The 20,315-nt window shown below is 37.4% G+C and overlaps 1 protein-coding gene across 7 annotated transcripts in view; it reads right to left on the reverse strand.

The window, feature by feature from the left end:
* The window catches only part of Cd47 (CD47 molecule), a 48,358-nt gene that overhangs the window by 14,595 nt on the left and 13,448 nt on the right, over positions 1 to 20,315 (reverse strand). For all 7 annotated transcript variants that reach the window (XR_002212860.2, XR_012447932.1, XR_012447931.1 and 4 more), the window contains exons 3-6: positions 13,057 to 13,146; positions 2,833 to 2,940; positions 1,565 to 1,657; positions 382 to 474 (exon numbers count right to left, since the gene is read on the reverse strand). Coding sequence is in view for 4 of the 7 variants with exons in the window: in XM_020170961.2 (XP_020026550.1) it covers positions 382 to 474; positions 1,565 to 1,657; positions 2,833 to 2,940; positions 13,057 to 13,146 (384 nt within the window). In the remaining 3 variants the exon portion in view is untranslated. The remainder of the gene's footprint in view (positions 1 to 381; positions 475 to 1,564; positions 1,658 to 2,832; positions 2,941 to 13,056; positions 13,147 to 20,315) is intronic.

Below are 20,315 nucleotides of genomic sequence, written 5' to 3' on the forward strand. Positions count from 1 at the left end.
GGTTTTTAGGGCAGTAAATCTACTCTGCATGATACTAAAATGTATGCCATATACATTTGTCATAACCAGTGTACCACACCGTAATCTAAGCTATTAACTTCAAGTGACAATGTCTCCATGTTGGTTCAGTCTAGTGTGGGAGGCTGAGGGAAGCCGTGGCTATGTGGGGCCTATGAAAGGGGTGGGAGTATGTGGAAACGCTGTGCCTCCTACTCAGTTTTTCTGTGAACCTAAAACTGCTCTTTTAAAAAGTCTCTCTTTAAAAAAAAAAGAAGAAAAGAAGAAGAAGAAAAAGGGAGGGAGGGAGGGAGGCAGGAAGGAGAGTCCTGTTCAAGAGAAATCCAAGCACAGGTTTGGGACTACAGAGGATGTAACTCTTACCCATTATACAGAGACACAGTCCAACCACAGCAAGCACATAGCCCAGCACCTGAGTGATCAATATGGCAATGGTGAAGGAGCTCATCCCAAAAGCTGGGAGAAGGAAAAGGACACAAGAGAGGCATGTTGAGAATACTGACGAAGCAATCACTTCTCATTGCATTTGGTGAACTCAAGACAATTCCTTGTCAGATGGCAGAAGCTTTTCCAGTGATCTAGCCCTTCCATTTAAGTATCATCTCCAGATTCACACATTTAGCAGCCTTTTATTGTCACAGTCATCTGAGTGGGACAGGCAATTTTTACCCCAAATCTTAGAACAATGCTGCTTTGAACATATTTGTGCATTTTACTTCATACTTTGTGTGTTATTATGCATGGCTTCTACACATGAACACAAAATTGGTCTGATGGAGAGAACTGTTACGCAAATGTCATTGTAAACATCAAGACTTCTGTCTCGTGCATATGGAAGATCTATCATTTTATCATGAATGGGTCCCTTTTCAATGTATACAGCAATCCAGAGAGAGGCTCTAAAACTGAATGTTAAATGTGACTTTTTAATAATAACAAAAATATGCTAGTGATTTACTCTTAGATGCAGAAAAAAACAATACTGATCACAGGATATCCATATTATCTTTTAAAATAGTGTCAAGGTTCACAAATAACTAAAAAAAAGTGTAGGTTTCCACATTTTTTATTTATAACTCCATCATGTAAAACTAGTCTTTTTCAGAGGATTAGCAAAAGAAGAAAAAGAGTACTTTTTAAAAATTAGCACATATTAACTGTACAAAGGAGTTTCACTGATATTTCCATGCATATGTGCTTTGATCAAATTTACCCCCAATAGAGTACTTTTAACATCTACTTGTAACTACAAAAATGAAATCAGAGTATGTCGACAATCATTAAAAGTTATATTACTTTAACATTATGCTAACTGGCATCAAATACACAGAAAAATTATTTTTTCACAAAGTAATTAACTGTCTTGAAGATCTAACATAGCCTTAAAATCAATCTGTACAGAGAAATGTCACTGAGAATATAATGGACAATCTTTTAAACCAACTTTCACTGAGCTGTTAAAAAGCCACACAAAAATATTTTTACTCAAAGAGCTGTTTTATAAATTAAAGATAGGCAAAATCATGCTGTAAGAACAAACACGCACCTGTCATAAACACATTGTACTGAAGTAATATCAATATTCCTGTAGAAATTACAATGAGACCAAGTCCAGCAGCATTCTCTATTGAATATTCTCCTGTTAATAAGCAAAAATACTTAAAAAATATTTTTATTCTGTGTGAAGTGAAACTACTTTAATTTATTAAATATGTTATTCCCAATATTGTACTTCTAAGATATGAAAGGTTTAAAAGTATTCCCCCCTCCCAAATTTAGGCAAAATGAGTGACCACTTTTTGATGATTTAAGACCAAACTAAGGAATTTACATCTCAGTATGTTGAATCCTTGACCTCTATCTTCTTCCTACCTTTCCATGAGAAGCTTTAGTCATCTCTTACCATTCCCTTCCTTTGCTCTATTCAGTCTATGTTAAAGTCAAATCATTGCTCTTTCACGCTGTCTTCTGATTTCATTTTGTCTCTAGACCCTTACCAACTCCAGATGCAACCAGAGCCACCAAATCTATGTTTCTAAACATCTCATCTACACTGCAATCTCCTTAGGGAACCTCAGTGGTGTTCTAGTCTACCACCCTAAGTCCTAGCCTGTCTTTTTGCTTTTCAGTCCATGTGCTCCCTGTCCTTATCTCCCACTCACACTTCCATCCCCCAGATGTAACTGCCACTTCAGGCAGACATGGTTCTCATGTTCATTTCCTCTTCCAGTGGAGTTTGCCTCCATGGTGGGTTGAATGGTGGTCCTAAGGATATTACCTTCTCTAATTCCCTAGAACCTACAAATATTACCTTGTATGGCAAAAAGTAAGTTACCGTATGTGACAAAAATATGATTAAGTTAAGGATCTTGAAGGAGGAACATATCCTGAATTAAGCGGGTAAGCCCTGATTCCAATGACAAGAGTTTTGTGAGGGAAAGGCACAGAAAGATTTGACACAGACACACAATGACAGTGGAGAGGACAAGGAGGTAGTGCGACCACAGAGGCAGAGACTGGAGCCATGCTTCCATGCCTACAGAATGCCAAGGATTGCCTACAAATACCAGGTGCAAGAAGGGGTATGGGATGGATTCTCCCCTAGCATCTCCAGAGGGAGTGCGGCCCTAATGACACCCCGATTTCAGACTGATGCCTGCAGAGCAGTGTCAGAATTTCTGTTATTTGAAACTACCCCATTTTCTATAACTTATATCCCATTTCCTATAATAGCTCTAGGAAATGAATACAGTCCTCCTTGGAAGGCCCTCTTAACATTAGCCCTGCATCCCTTATACTACCTGTGCAGCTTACCTGGGATGAAAACAATGGCTCCAACAATAACAACTGTGGTGAGAAATAGTCCAGCAATGAGTAAAAAAATGATCTTCTTATTTGTACGGTTGGATTTATATTTAAGTGCTTAAAAGAAAAAGAAAGAGTTATATAAACTCAATCACAAGGGAAGCTATTTCTGAAACATATAAGGTGCAGAAACAAACTGACAACTCACTGTAATTTCACTGTAATTGAATAGTCTCTGGGGAATAACTCCTTCACATCATCAGGTCACCCCACATCTTTTTCATATGCCAGTGGACAGGAAGGACATGGCATTATAAATGTGGATGCTGAGCTTTAAAGAATGAAGCTGTTTACCTCAGCCTTCCTTAGCTGAGGCATTATTAAACTTTTGGACTAGATAAGCTTTTCTGTGGGGGTTGCTGTGCATTATAGAATATTGAGCAGAATCCCTGGGCCCTACAGATGCCAGTCATGGTCAATCAAAACGCACTTTGACGTTGTCAATGTCCTGAGGAACAAAACCCCAGATCAACAACAGAAAACTGATACAGATAATACTGACGGGAAACAACTGGTTAATTAGCAATACTAAGAAAAAGAGAACAAAGTTCTACCTTATACAAAATTAACAAAACATAATCCTAGCTAGTCTGGAGGCAGAGACAGGAGGATTGCGATTGGAAGCCAGCCTGGGCAAAGAGTCTATGAGACTCTATCTCGAAAATACCCAACACAAAAAAGAGATGGCAGGGTGACTCAAGTGGTACAGTGCCTGCCTAGCAAGGGTGAAACCCTGAGTTCAAACCCCACTGCCACCACCAAAAAAATAAAATAAAATAATAAAGCATCTGGAAATCTGGATTTAAAAAAAATTAAGATAGAATAATCACTGAATAAATAATAACCTGGTGAAATTCTAGTGAAGAAAAATGCTTAAAATATTTAAAAAGAAATAAACCAGAGTCAACAAGATCCATTAGACATGTGACTGTGATGCTAGGTTTATTGTCAAGCACCTGGTATGTTCCCTGAAAGAATGGTGTAATGAATAGGCCTAAAAATATTTTCTTTTATATCTATTGTCCTTTTTGCTTTGATTAATATTGGAATTAATTTTTCAACAAGAAGTTGTTAAAAGTCACCTCTAATCAGACTGAGAAGCAGAGGGCGACAAGAAGTGTAATTGAAATTCTGTTGTGTGACTATCCACCTACACCTGGATATTCCATGCCAGTAATCGATGGGTGACTGTGGTGAGGGGAACTAGTTCAAACATTATATTTTGCATCTACTTTTCTTCTCCTAAAATGATGAGCAGATTAAATATGGTAAAATCAACAAAGTAACCCCTAAATGACCACCATAAAAATCTATGTTTAAGGTAAACTGCAGGCACCTGAAGATTTGTTTTGACTCTCTACCTACCCATACTGTGGATTGATTATAGCCTCAACTTCAGTCTAGTTAAAGGGAGACAGAAGCCTAAGCAACAATTCCTCTAGAAAAATAAACTTTTCTAGACATATGTCATGCTTTCCATTTTAAACCCATGTATATTGTTATCTAATAGAGCTTGAAAGTTGTGCAAAAGGTTGTAAAATAGAAGCTGCTTCAAATGCACCTCACAATCAATCAAATAGTCATTAATGACTCTTCCAGGCTTAACTCGTAAAACAGCCACTAAGATCAAACAACAAAAGTTTACTTTTGAATGCAGTCTAATTTCATGCAAAATGCTGACTTATCTCATTCTTAACAAAAATGAGTTTAACCTCACCTAAAATTCGAATTCTTCAGGCTTAGAAGAGCTACTGTAGGAGAAAAATAACGCCAACAATAGCCACAAAATCAATACCACAAAATACTATTATTGTCAATGTTTTGCCAATAAAATGGCAAAAATGCCCTCCTCCCTTCGAGAATAAGCACACTGTCTTCTGGAGGGAGCTTCAGTTCCTCTTGATTGGTTTAATTACTAGCTACATTCAGAGCTACCTTAAACTTCTCCCTAAAGTATGCAGCATTTGCAGCAAATATATTAGTGGGCTCTACTTAGGTAACCACAGGCAAGGGAGGAGTATTTCTATGTTTTCTTTAGTGAACCTTCTAAGGAGTTTCTTTTGGCTTGTATGCTTTGGTCACAATGGTCACTAACATTTCACCAGATCCCACAGTGAGCACAGATGTCAATTTTCTCAGCTATACTGAGATGCCATAGAATACAATAATCTTGTGGGCCTTTTGTCGGTGATCTTTTCCAGTTCTTTAATAAGTGGATTTATCCTTATTTATCAAATTTATCAAAACATTAAATATGACAAAGAAAATAAATTCAGGTAATTCCCCAAGCACTTAGCGTTAACATAAAAATAATTTAATGCATTCTTAACAGCAGGCTTTTATCAAACTTCTTGGTATGATTTTCTGGTTGCTTAGCAAGACAATCTATGTAATTTTAACAGTCTGCATGCTTTTAAAAATTCCTCTCAGCTAAAACCATCAAAATCAACACACAAAATATGAGAAACAATGGTATTTACATTTTTAACAAAACCTTAGTGCTGCCCAATATAAGAATACCAAATATCAAGGAAACATGATGACTTTTGTTTGGAGGCAGGGCATCACTATGTAGCCCAAGCTGGCCTTGAACACAAGATCCTCTTGTTTCTGCCTCCCGAGTGCAGGGATTACAGGAGTGTACCACCACACCTGACTCAGTATGACATTTTTTATCAACACATTAGGAATTCTAAAATTTTCCCTCATCCCTTTCAAAATATATGCTGCTTAATTTTAATATAATTTCAGAGTATAATCAATATAAAATAAATAAATGTAGCAGGCTACTTTTCAGAAAAATGTGTTAGGTTGGTTCATTCACTTTATTTTCCGAATATTTTCTGTGTATCTACACTGTACCAGGTCCTTTTACGAGTCCAAATCAAGGAAGAAGTAGATTACTTTAACAGTAACTGATTGAACACCATCAGCCCATCTGCAATCATTACTCACAGTGCTGACAGTGCACAAAAAAAGCAAACACAAGGCTGGTTTCAAGGTCTTTACACTGCGAGGGGTAAGTGTATATTTGAGGGCAGGGATGCAGGGATGTAGGTCAAGGGAGGTCTTAGCCCAGATCTCCTCCCCACTCAACTCACAGGAACAAAGCACAGACATGTCTCTCTAGCCACTCGAAGAAGGTGCTGGTATTATGAATGGACAAGATGTTTTTTCATTTTGTCTATGAACACACAAGATTTTTCTGTTCTCTCTGTGACTGATACAGAGAACATACGGGATAGCATACAGGCTGTGGCTGAAAAAATCTAGTAAAATTATTAAGTCAATCAAACCTATCATGTTAAATTTTTATGATACTCTATAAAGATTAGATTTCACATACCCATATAGGCCCACATAGACTGAAGTCTTCCTAGTAAAATCTCCAAATCTAATTATTCGACACTTGCTCAGGGACATGAAACTTAAGACAGTCCTTGGCCCAGTGATCAGTGAGTAAGCAGACACAGAAAGGCTTACCAGTGAGATAAAATGCATATCAGATTAAGGATAAATCACAAAGTGAGACAAGGAGTTGATTAAATTATTATAGTACTGTTTTCTGATGACTCAAGGAAAGTAATTTAGAATCATTTTGGTACCTGTTGAGCTGTAAACCAGTATCATTTTCAATGTGGATGAAGTACAATACATCTCATAACTTTTAAAATAAAATTATAATTCCAATTTTTAAAAGTTATTTAAATTACATTTTTAAAATATTTAATACATTCATTGAAAACACACATATGAAGGCTTTGTGAAAATGAACTGCTAGAGAAAAATGAATTGCCAGTTATAAACTTTTTACTTATCAGAAGGCAAGGAAAATAAATTTATAATAAAGTCCATACACTATCTACTTCTCTGATGAAACCATTTTGTCAAAATGAATACTAACTAAACCTTGCATCCCCTGTCCATAGGACCTACAAACAAAAGAAGCCAGGCTTTGGGTGGCAGGAATTTGAATATAAACAAAGAGGATGTGCAACCAATGATTTTTCCTCATTCCAAATCACCCTGGTTTTGTAGAAGATTTCAGAATTTCAAACTATATGCAGGAGTCAGGATGTCTGAATTTGGAAAAGGTCAAGAAGTAGCAACTACATTTCTATAAAAGAGGAAAGTGCTGAGCTTTAGTTTGGTTCAGTTCTTCCTACAGTAACTGTGCATAACTACATGATATAATAACAGAATGTGGTTATTATGTGGACAGGACCAAGGGAAAGCATTGAGAGTTCAAAATTATCAAATAGAATTCCCATTAAATGTAGTAACAAAATCCTATTGCTAGGGGCCTTCAACTTAGGTCACTGAATGATTTTTTTTAATATTTAGTGGAATGATATTCTGCCTCTTGGACAAAAATTTCCAGTGCAACTGAGTGTATGTCCTTACTTCTTTGGAAAGATCTTTTCTACTCAATGAAGAAATTCTCAGTTACTTTTTTTTTTTTTTGGTGGTACTGGGATTTGAACTCAGGGCCTGGCAGGCACATACTTTACCACTTCAACCACGTCTCCAGCCTGCATTACTTTTTAAAATGTATACTTTAAAGGCCTAATTACTTTCACTAGTCAGCTAGGCCTCAAGTCTGAACTTAAGAATTTCAAGGCTATTGTGATGAAGGAATTTTTTCTTTGAGTTTCCTAACAATGATTTCCATAGAAGCATCTACCCAAATCCTTGTACAATAATGTTGAGTAGGAATGAGAACATTAAGAAAGGAAATGAAAGATACCTAGAATAAGCAATTTGAAGTAAACTATAGCAGTCTTCATTTTGCACGGTTCTGATATGCATGAATCCCAGTTACCATGGCTTAGTTAAATAACACAAGTCCCTCCAAAATATAGTTCAAATTTTAGTTACCAAAATACAATAACTAAGTAACTACATAAAGCACAAACTTCACTGCTACCAGAGGTAGCAGTCCACAAATCACCACATAAACAGCAGAAGAGCAGATGTCACGATAATCAGTGATCAATCATGTCACTTTTTTTAAAGATGGCAGATGGCCAGTCAATGCATCTCTATTATTCAGTTCAAGTTCAGACAGCCATGTGCACAGCTGTATTATCTACTTGTCTCCCAATGATAAACCCACATAACATTTTACAAAACATTATAAAAAGAGGAAAATGGGCAAGAAAAAAGAAATGAAAAGTGAGAATGCCGGATATGAAATTCAAATAGACCATAGTGAAGTCACCAAAGAAACAGCTACTAGGGGACAGTTGATGTTACTGCCTTATGAGAGCCTTTGTAGATGGAGCCAGAGCAACTCAGTGAAGGTGAACCCCAGGCACGGATGAGGAAGTGAGCAGCATGTGACAGAAAGAATGAAGTTATCTCAGAGGAATTGACTCTGGCAAAAAAAAAAAAAAAAAAAAAAAAAAAAGCCCAAAATATGTCACATTAAGGGAATTCCGAGAGCTATTTCATGAAGCTGAATGAGTAAAGGATAAAATGCTGGAAGCTGAACCAAACTTAGGAAGTAGTCTGTCTGTTCACTGAGACACAGAAATGATGCTCTGTATCCAAGGTTATAAAAGAATGCAAGCATTGTTCAAACTATGCTTAAAAAAATACTTTAATTCTCACATTGATTTTCCATGTACTAAATATTAGTTTTACTATTTTTCTATTTTCCAACGTCGGTATTACTGATAGAAAGAGAGTTTTTATGTTTTGACAAAAGATTTTAAAGGCCATTGTACAACAGCAATTTTTCTATTCATTATGATGACTGCAGAGTTTTAGTTTATGTGGACATGTTTGTGGTCTCACAGTTCTGTGCAAAGCAAAGACTCTGTGTACAACAAAAAGTCAAGGGAGGGTAAAGAAGTAACAGATAGGCCTATGACAAAGAACTTCACAATGTTATCCAGTTGTTTTTATATACTTGGACCTAATCTCTCTGGAACTAGAGGACAAGGTGGGCAAATCAACCATCCAAACAATGGAAAGAATATGAGAGAGTAAAGAACCATGAAAATCCACTGGGACTTCACTATTAGTGGAGTGACAAACTGTGTGTTGATTTTTGGAACAAAAGCAGTGTCAGAAAGCAATACTATTGGTTAAGTTTCAGTGTTTGATTCAAGTAATCTTTGACCTCTTTGCTAAGCAGTGATTCTTCTTAAAAGCTTGTGAGTCAAAGGCAAAGGCAAAGGTGTATCATTTCCTGTAAGAGACCTTTGTCTTCAAAACACGGTTCAGGGCTCACCAAACCTGGTGTGGCCCCGGGAGCTGAGAAGTCCTCCTAGGCTTCTTCCTTAGCAGGGCTGATACATCCTGAGATGTAGTATAAGACACAGCCCTGGAGTGAAGAAACTCTTTCTCCCCAAATGAGGATAGAACCTGCTGTCTTTACTGAAATTTTAGCCTAGCAAAGGTCTACATTTCATCTTGGACCACAAAGACTCACATGCAAAGCTAGAAACACTACTGAGAGAAATGTCCTATAACCAAGTATAAACCATAAAAGCTGGTCAGGAAAAGTTCAGAAGTAGAAAGTAAAAGTCATGGATCTGAGTTACTGTTAATATCAAAGGGCTGTCACATATTGGATCATAAGAAACACGTACCACGCAGGTGGAAAACAGACGTGTTCTTCTCTTTGGTGAAATGCCCAGGCCAAAACCAGGAGGCCTCTTACAAAGGACACCAAAAGAAAAGTTAGATTCAGATTAGGCACAGGACAGGCAGACATACAGTCTCCTTGACCATGATGACTGACACTTGGGGGCTGCAAAGCCAGGGGCAATGTGTGCTCACTTCCACACCTCAAGCATTTAACCTAGTGCCAGCAGTCTGCCAGAATCCCGTCAATGCATATTCATAAAATAAATCAACAAATCAGGTCAACATTCTGCTCTACCACTGACAGTTGCACCCACTCAGGGTGTGTACCTAGATGCAGGTTCATCCTTCATGCAAAGAAATTCAAGACAGGGAGACAATGGTGTGCAGTAGTAAACAGTGCCTCCACTCCCAGGACTACCAGGAAACATCTGAAGAGTGTGGCAAATGGGAATAACAGTAGTATCTATACTCACAGTGTCCCCAGGAGAAATAAATGTGATGTTAGGTATAAAATATTTGGCACAGTGAGTCTCCTTCAGAGCAAGAGATTCATGAATATTAAGCCACCATCATTGTCAACACCTTAAAATATAAGGCCAGGCTGGGAGACTCAAGTAGAGAGGCTCCTCTTTCACACACATACACCACATTTACCTGTCTAGGATGAGCCAAAACAAAAACATTCCACTAAAATACTTCCTTAGATTAATTTCCTTAAAATATGACTTGGTGAAAAAATACGAAAAAGAACATCCAACATCACTAAAAAGAATAAAAATTAAATCAAGATAATTTTCACCCAAAGGTTTTAGAATTATAATGCCAGGCCTGTGAGGTAAAAGACAGACATTCTCACCTGCAGTAGTTGGAATTGATACAAAGATTCTGGAACACGTTATGACTGTGTATATCTAGAAGCTTAAAATATTTCTGCTGTCTCTAGACTCACACTATCTTTAGCAGAGTTACTTTCACAATATCAAAAAGATTGGGATATCCTTAATATCCATCAAGATGAGAGTTAAGTAAATTATACTACATCCACAAAAACAGAACACAGGCAGTCATAACAAGATTTCTGAAGACACTGGGGAAAATCTGGACATGCAAGTCTCTAAGATGGATGATTCAACTTATGGTTTTTTTCTTTTTAAAGAAAGATAACTGATTAGACATGGTGATTTACACCTGTAATCCCAGCTATTCAAGAGGTAAAGATCAGAAAGATCGTGTTTTCAAACCAGTCCAAGCAAAAAGCTAGTGAGACTCCATCTCAACAAACAAGCTGGGTGTGGTGACATGCTTATGAAAATCTCAACTACAAAGGAGACTGTAGGAAGGAGGATCACAGTCTGAGGCTGACCCTTGTTAATGATGAAAGCAATAAAAAGGGCTGGGGGTGGGGCTCAAGTGTTAGAGAGCCTGCCTACCAAGTACAAGGTCCCAAGTTCAAATTTTACTTCCACAAAAAAAAAGGTAACAAAAATAAGTGAGAGGGAGAAAGGGAAGTAGGAAATTGACTAGATTATACCAATAATTTATTTCTAAGTTTGAGAATGCAGATAACTTTTTTCTCCATAACTTCCTACCTTGTACAAGCTGTTCTAAAGTGATACATGTAGCCAGCTCTCTGTATTTGTGAGTTCCACATCTATGGATTCAACCCACTTATAATAAAAAATATTAAAAAATTATACCTGCACTGAGCACATATCAATGTTTTCTTGTCATGATTCTCTAAACAATATGGTTTAACAACTTTTTACATAGCATTTACATTGTATGAGGTACTATGAGCCACCTAGAGATGACTTAAAGCATACAAGAGGATGTGGATAGGTTACATGCAAAACCGTGCCATTTTATATAAGGGACTCCAGCATCCATGGATTTTGGAATACAAGAGGGGAGTGGTCCAGAAACCAATTACCCATGGATACTGAAAAACAACTGTATTACTTTTTTAACTCAGGAAAATAATGGTGAAGGTTTCTAAAAAAATATGATTAATGTGAACCTATTTACTACTGGTGCAGATCACTAATTTCATATCATTAGCAAACTTCTATCAATCCAAACTTAACATAATTTCATGACCTTAAAAAAAAAAAAAAGGCAGTTGCCTGCCCAAACCTTGTGACTTGGCCCTTACCTGAGTCCCCCAGTATGGCTGAAATCCTTTCCTAACAATATTGATAATGACCAGGTCCTGATGGCTCACCACTCCTTTTCTTGGAATAAAAGACTTATGGAAATTCTAAGATAACTTCCAAGAGAAGTCTAGACCCTGTCATGAAGGTAAAGACTGTGAAATGTATTAGCACTTGCCACTGCCAGCCCTCTTTTCCCCCTTTTCTTTTAGGCACAAGCTGAAAACATCTCTAAAATAGCTAAGCATTTGCCTAGTGTGTTATACACTAGGAAAAGCTCCCAAAATATATAATCAGTCATCTCTCTTCCATTTTTTATGTATCATGGAGGATACATACTGCTTCACCTTCTGAGGATTCATGTAAGGTACCATAGGACATCCACTACAATATATCCTAGCTTTCATTTTTCTAAAGGTTGCAGAATAAATTAAACCAGCAATGTTTACTCCCTGCTTGTATAGGTGTTTCCCAGTCTTCAAAGACTACTTTAGGCTGCTCTAGGAAGAACGGGAGCAAACCATACACTTTAAAAGTTTGAAACTTTGAATTGTCACCTCGGAACTTACAATAATTTATGTCTTTTGACCAACAACTTCCCAATCCACTTTCAATGGTTAAAATATATATATACCATAGCCGAGTATACTATGTAAACCAAATTTCCTCAGATAACTTCTAGACTCTTGAAATCTTAGAGAAACTTAAACAGTTTATGTATACCTTTACTTTACCAAACTGGTATGGAAACATTGTTGAGTATAAACATTAACCAGAATACATATAACCTATTTACCTCATTATGACAGTTCTAGACTGCTGATGCCAAATCTGGTACAGCATTGATATTTGCCCTCAGAGGTATAGTTATCTGGCTGTCATGGCAAAGGAAGATCAACGAGCACAGCTGTCCCTGGCTGTCTCCTGAGGGGCTGCAGAACTGCACACTGAGGGTGACAAAGCACGGCACAAACAGTGTTTTCCATGGGGGCAAGAGTCTATAGACAAGTTCTCACTGGGAAAATGAGGCAGGGGAGTCCTAATGTTCCAGAGTATCTGACTCTGTCTTCTCACTAAAGTAGCCTATGACCATGTGTTTATCAAATAAAATGATCTACGCAAACATGGAAATGCACCATGAGTTTAAGGTATTGCTGTTTATGGTATTCCTACTATTCATTCTGAAGAGATTAAAAAAGACAACAAGATATAAGATACACCATCTTAGGAATTGAAAGTGGAGAACCATAGCAAAACATGGGGGACAATATATACTTTAAGGAGATGATTAGTATTCAAACTGCAATTCTTATTTCAGTAACACTCTTCCTAATACAACTTAGTTACACAGAACATTTCACTAGTACTGCCATCTAGAAATAACATTTTCATTGCTAAAACACAAATGAAAAACAGAAATACTTACTTAAAATACCAAACTGTCCCCAGAACAGAAGTATAGCCAAAATTGGGAAAATAACAATCAGAATATTTTCATTTGGAGAAAACCATGAAACTGAGGAAAAAGAAAACAAAAATCACAATTAGTATTTAGTACAATCATTTTAAATACTGCTAAAAATGTCAAATGTATCTTTTATTATATAGATGGAAGATTAAAATGATTAACTACAGGTGTGGCCTTAGTTTACAAACACACACATAAATAAATTATACCTATAATTTAGTTATATAGCAAATTTTATTTAGGAAACCAAAAGCTCCAGTTACTTCAGTGTTTCTCCCCACATTTCTCCTGTTTTATGGAAGGGGCAGCACAACATAGCAGCTGAGGACAGGGCTTTGTGGCCACACTGCCCAGGTCTGAAACCTAACTGTGGCTCACAATCCATGTTAACCACAGATGATGTCTGAACACCTCTGATCTTTCGAGTCCTCAACTGTCATACAGGAATAACACAGGACCTACCCACTGAGGGACTGTTGTGATTATTAGCAGAGTTAACATATGCCAAGGCCTTAAAACAAAGGATGGCATAAGTGTTCAGCAACGGTTAATTATAATATTATGTGTTGTATGCTGAGTACTCATGTGTGTAAAGTGTCCAAATTACCTTCAAGTGTTCCTATAAAGACTGACTCGGGGGACCAGGTAAGGGAGCTCTCAGTATACTAGGTCCCCTTCCCTTTGTGTGACTAGGACCAAGATACCAAGATTCAAGGGCCCCGCTTTTTCTCACACTGACTCTGGAACAGAAGACCTATTCATTAATAATTAGACTTTGACAGGATACTTCCTTGTAAACATGAAAGACTAGGTTATTAAGAAAGCTGTTATTAAGTGGGTCACATGTTACTCATAGGGCGAAAATAAACCCACACATCTATATGAAGGAAATTGAGATATTAAGACTCAGAGTAAGATTTACTGAGAACTTTTAAAAAATTAAACTTAATTGCCTCTTGTAAAGCCTTAAGACTATAATTTTAGCTATGAGATTTCTTCTCTAACAATAAAGCCAAGTATATGTACTGAAAGCTTTTCAAAGGTTGCCTGTACAGGGGGAATGTCCTAGCTGAAGAACCCTTTTGGATATTGGCACTTCTCTGAAATCAGCATTCTGCATTGAACTCTTCTGCTGCTCTAACCCTTGGTATCAGTCTGTGAGTAGCTTCATGGGTTTTCACTTCACAATGATAGCTGTGCATCTCTTGTATTAAGTGTATAATGTTAAATCCTGATAAAATGATTACATTAATCTCCAGAATATAATAAATTCTATCTTGGTGATGTTAGCTTTGCAGAAGTCAATGTTTTGCCTTGTCCACAGTAGAGACTCAGTATGTATGCTGTTGAAAATTATAATAATCATAAAACGGGTTAGTGAATGAATGGAATATAACTTTTTTATGCTCCTTGGTTGCAATTCTATACCAAGAGAGAGATGTTCTTGGGTACTCTGAATCAATACCATAATTTCCAGCTGTATGACTGATAATGCACTTCAACACAAAATAAAATCCTATCAGGAAAAAATATTGTACATGATGCCTCAGTTTTTATATCCAATGCCCAAAAGATTTGCAAAAGCTTTGTGACCTAATAACTGTGCCTAATTCACTTTTTTCTATCCACTTCCTCTAGTATTTTGCTTTAAGTTGTATGTACTAACTATATTCAAATCCTCATGAGAAATTAAGAGTCCCTCATAGCTGTGGAAACTGAGGCACGTGAATTAACAACTGCAGCATCTTACCTTTTCATGTCCCAGACTCACTCCTGTTATCCCCCTAACCCTATCTCACCTCCAAACCTCTCCTTTTAGATTTCCTCATTTCAGCAGTGGTGACTGCATTTCTTCAGTTGCTCAGGATGAAAAATCTCAGAGTTCACTGGATGCTTCAGAGGTAGCATCCTACTCTAGCTGAGCAGCAAATTCTGCTAGCTCTACCTTCAGATATAGCCAGCCTGTTCAGATATAGTCTGTCATGTTCAAGATGAGCTGACAATGAATTCACTAACCTCTCCCCCTATACAGTAAAACAATCTTAGTGTATATGAATAGAAACTTATTAATAAAACTAAGAGATGCTTTCAATGCTGGTCAGCAATTTTTCCTTTATCCCACTAGAGTTCACTGAAAGCCACCATGTATGGGTTCTCCTCTAGGCACTAGAGTGAACAGTGAGCAGTTCAGAGGTCCTGAGCTCCAGGACAGGCAGGGCTAGAAGAACAGAATCTTGGGGGCAGCAGAGAAAGGCCTTTGGGGGAGAGGAACTGGAACTGCACCTTGGGTGGGACAGAGCCTGCTATGTGAAGACAGGGAAGAGGAGATGTCAAAGGAACAGCAAGTTCAAGGAGCCAGATGATGGTCACTATGGCTAGAAATTAGTGATATGAGATCAGACGGGCGGGTTTGCTGGGAGAAGATCATGATGGGTCTTAACAGCTTAAAAGAGTTTGGATTTTATTCAAAGACCATTTACAAGTGAATGGAAGGCTTCAAAGAAGGAACGAAAATGACCTGACATTTTAAAAGATTTTCAAAGATTTTAAAGATTTAAAATCTTTTGTAGTCATGTGGAGAATGGGTTAAAAAGAAGCAAGATTTCTCAAAAAGTAATGGCAGCAATCACCTTGAGAGGTAGGAGAATGTGACCAACAAATGCCATCCTGAATTCAGTCTTGCTTGTCACATTTAAAGTTGTTAACAGAGAATTTCCCCAAAGGAAGATAACTAGAATGGGGATCCTGAAATCCTCAGCAATGACTGATAGAACTAGGGACTTTTATCCTAGATAAGAATAAATTTGGAAGAAATACAACAGCCCTCCAGTGAGTGAGAAATGACAGGGTAGCAAGTTCTAGTTGGGCACAAGGAAGAACTGGAAATAACTGATAACAGACTAAGACCTCTGGGAAGTAACAGTGTCTCCTTGTGTCAACCCTTTTGGTAACAAGTTGGAATGGCCAACTGCCTGGGGTGTAAAAGAAATAATTTGTGAATTAGGTGGTAAGACAGACTAGATGTCTACTTGATGACACTGACAGTCTATGCACAAATAATGAGAATGTAAGAGGACATTTTAATGACAGAGAGTGAGATTATGTGACAAAACCATTATGAAGTGATTCTTAGCCAGAGCTTATCAGAATCACCTGAGGGTTTATTCAAGCTTCATACACTCTCCCTTCTCACTACCACATCAAGATTTTCACATTCCCTCACGGTAATGATGGATAGGGGATGGTCAGGATTCTTTGTTTAAAATCACTGCTATGAATACATCACCTCTCTAATTTGTTATGGTGAGAGAAATTTGAGAATCACTGAATTGGATATTTAAGAATCAATTGAGCTGGGTGTGCTGGTTCCTACCTATAATCCCAAACTCAGGAGGATTTTGAGTTTGAGGACAGCTTTTGGGCTACTCAGTGAGAACTGTCTCAAAACCAAGCAAACCAAAACCAAAACAACAGCAAAAAAGAACCACTTGAGATGCTGGGTGCGGGGAAGGGAGGTGGGAAAAAATCCCAATGCTTTATATGAAACCACTTATACGTCCACTAATCTATTAATTTGTTATAGAAGTACTGTCAGATGACATTAACTCTTACTCTCTAAAGGAAGTGAGCATGAGACAAGACACTTAGCGAAGGTCCCTTTCAGGTCTGAATTTCTATCGTACTAAGAAACTTAAGCATAAAATGGACTAAGAACAGAATCTAATTGTGGGATTAGGAAAGGTAACTTAAAGGCATTCACACTCTTATTCCACCCAAGCTATGACTGACAACTCTGTCCCCCTACTACCCAAGCTTTCATTTCTCTGATGTTAGGACCCAGGACCTCACTTCTGTATCTCTGTACAAAAATGGTACAACTTGAAAAGAAAGGACCACTGCAGTTAACTGTGTCTCTCTTTCAAACATATACATGCAAACCTCCACAAACACAGCAAACACTACTTTCCATGAAAGGGCACATAATTTATAACATTAAAATTCAAACCAAATTCTTACTTGATGTTTCAGAACTGTGATGGCCTTTCTGATGTGTTAACATGGTTAGGCCAATCATCTATGATTTGGTCAAAGCCAGAATTCTAAAGTGGTCCCCCATAAGTGTCTTGTGTAATTCTCTCTTCTGTGTATGAGTGGCACTATGAACATGTGAGAATTCTTTCCTATGGTTATGTTAAGTCACCTAGAAAAGGGAGTTTGCTAATGCAGTTAAGGCTTCCATCAGCTAATTTAGAAAGGGAGGTTATCCTTGAGGGAGAGAAGGTTGGCTTGGACTTAATCAAATGATTCCTTAAATGGACTTGGGTTCTTCCTGGAAAAATATATTCAACACATGGGAGGAATTCAACAAGATCAAGACTGTCCTGTCCTCACTTTAAATATCAAGGGCTGTGTGGCAAGGAATGGAATCAGTCTCTCGGAGCTGAGAGAAGTCCCAGGCAGACATCCAGCAAAGAAGCAGGGACCTCAGTCCTGTGGTGACAAGGAATTGAACTTTGCTGCTATTATGTGAGCTTAGAATAGGACCCTAAATTCCAGACAAGTATATATTCTGGTCAATATTCCGACTTTAGCCTTGTAGAACTCGGCATGGAGGATCAGTGCACACCATGATCAGAACTGTGACCCACAAAACTGTGACCTAATCAAAGTGTATTCTTTTAAGTTGCTGTGTTTGTAGGTACTTGTTGTACAGCACTAAAAAACCAACACAAGGACCTTGCAATGCATTCATGTCATCACAATAAATAGAGTGTGCATCTTGACAAAGATGGAATTGGCAACTCTGCTGAACTTGAACCAACCTTTCAATAAAATCCTAAGGCCCTACATACTTAGAATAAAAGAAAGGTAAGGTTTCCAAGATTTTGTATCAAAAGTAATAAAAATATTAATAATTAATTTTATAAATACCATTATTTACAGTTAGTATTTGCTCATTTATAATGCGTTTTCACAGGAAATATATACCATGATGGCTTTGAAGCCAGAGAGGTCTAGGTGAGAAAATTCTGGCTAAGACTCTGGCCTTTAACACATACTGTGAATCTCTTTTACGTTCCCTAATTAAATGGTAAGAGTGCACTTATATGCTAGAGTTCTTGAGAAGAACAAGACATGACATACATAAAGCATCTTGCATATCCTCAAATAAATGTTAGGTTATTTTACTCTTGTTAGTTGTACTATAATCACTTCCTGAATTCATGGATAACATCTTTGTCATCAAGGAATCCACAGTGCATAGCACAGCACCTGACACATAGTAGGCACTCAATAAACCTTTGTTAAGGAAGGTAGCTGTTATCTCATTTAAAATTCAAACATCTCTGTGATAGAGATGGCATAATTTTGCTGATAAAAAACTGAGGGTCAGAAAGGTTTAATTTCTTTTCCAAGTTTTCTTAAACTAGGAAATGATGAAGTACAGAAAAACAGCTTTCTAAGCTTGGCATGGTGGGGCACACCTGTAATTCCAGCACTTGAAGGCTGAGGCAGAAGGATAGTGCATTCCCCGCCAGCCTGGACTACACAGAGAGTTCAAAGCCAGCCTGGGCTACACAGCAAGACCCTGTCTCAAAAAAGAGAAAGGAAAGGAAGAGAAACGAAGGAAGGAAGGAAGAAGGGAGGAAGGGAGGATAAATGAACAACTTTCAAGTCCTATACTTTTTCTATAGTATTGTACTATATGCTGACATCAGAGGCATATAAAATTATGTCTGATATACAGTGTTTCTACTTAATCACTCTTAATGCTCTACAAACAACAAATGGTCACCAGTACTTGCAATCCATTGAATGGTATTCAATTCTCTATGGAGAATTCAATTCTCTAAGGAATTCTCTATTCCTTATTTATGTCTATGTTTGCAAAAAAAAACCACAGCATAGTAAAAATGATCTCTAATGCCTAAATCGCCAAAGTCCACAGGATAGCTAAGTATCATTATTATAACAAATATGTATTCCTCTGAAAGAGTCCTGCCTCATTTAATCTTTTTATGCTGAGGGTTATTTTTTTCCAATCAAAAGTGGTTATAAATAGTGATGGTAAAGATGTGGGGAAACTAGATCACTCTTATACTGCTAATAAAAATGTAAAACCAAACAGTCATTCTGAAAAACTGTTTTCAGTCTTTTAAAAACTAAGCATGCACTTACTGTATCACCCAGTCATCATACTCATAGGCACCGATCCCAGGGAAGTGAAATGCATATCTCAGTAAGAACCTGTACACAACTGCTCATAGCAACTGCATTTGTTGTCACCCCCAACTGGAAATGATCAAAATGTCCTGCAACAGGTGAATGGTTAAATAAGCTATGACACACTTATACCATGGAATATTGTTCAGTAGAAAAAAATAAATAAAAACAAAAACTATTGACACATGCAACTCAGATCTCAAGAGCATCGTGCTGAGTGAAAAAGCCAAAGGTCATCTTGAAAGGTCATCTATTGTATGATTTGACTGACATAACATCGTGAAAATAACAAAATTACAGATCTGTAGGACAAATTACTGCTTGCCAGGTTAGGGATAGCTAAAAGTATGTATGTGTGTGTGTATGTATGTATGTATGTGTGTGTGTGTGTATGTGTGTGTGTGTGTGTGTGTGTGTGTGGGTGGGTGTGTGTGCATGTGGGTGTGTGTGTGTGCCTGACTATGAAGTGTTAACATGAGGAGATGTTTGTTCTGATGGAATAGCTCTATATTCCAACTGCAGTGGTAGTTACACAAGATGAAATGTCAGAGAATCATTCATATATATTGTACCACTGTGAACTTCCTAGGCTTGATACTGTACTATAGTTACAGGAGATACACCACTGGGGGAAACTGAAAGGTACACAGCACCTCTCCATCTTTGAATCTTCCTGTGAATCAATAATTATTTCAAAAAGTAAAAATGTGAGGGTCTGGTGGAGTGGCTCAAGTGGTAGAGTGCCTGCCTAGCAAGCATGAGGCCAAGTTCAAACCCCAGGACTGTTAAAAAAAAAAGTAAAAATGGATATAATGCCAAATGTCTCAAACCTATGGTAGAATTTTCTACATTCTCTATGATGAAATAATGTTTTCTCATTTAATCACCCTAAAAGTAATCCTATCTCTTATTTTTGTAGGGTATTTAGAAAACAAAGAAAGATAAAATAATCATACACAAGATTATAAACCCTGTCTTTATCTCGGATACTA

Source organism: Castor canadensis, chromosome 5 (assembly GCF_047511655.1).
Source record: "Castor canadensis chromosome 5, mCasCan1.hap1v2, whole genome shotgun sequence".
Taxonomy (NCBI): domain Eukaryota; kingdom Metazoa; phylum Chordata; class Mammalia; order Rodentia; family Castoridae; genus Castor; species Castor canadensis.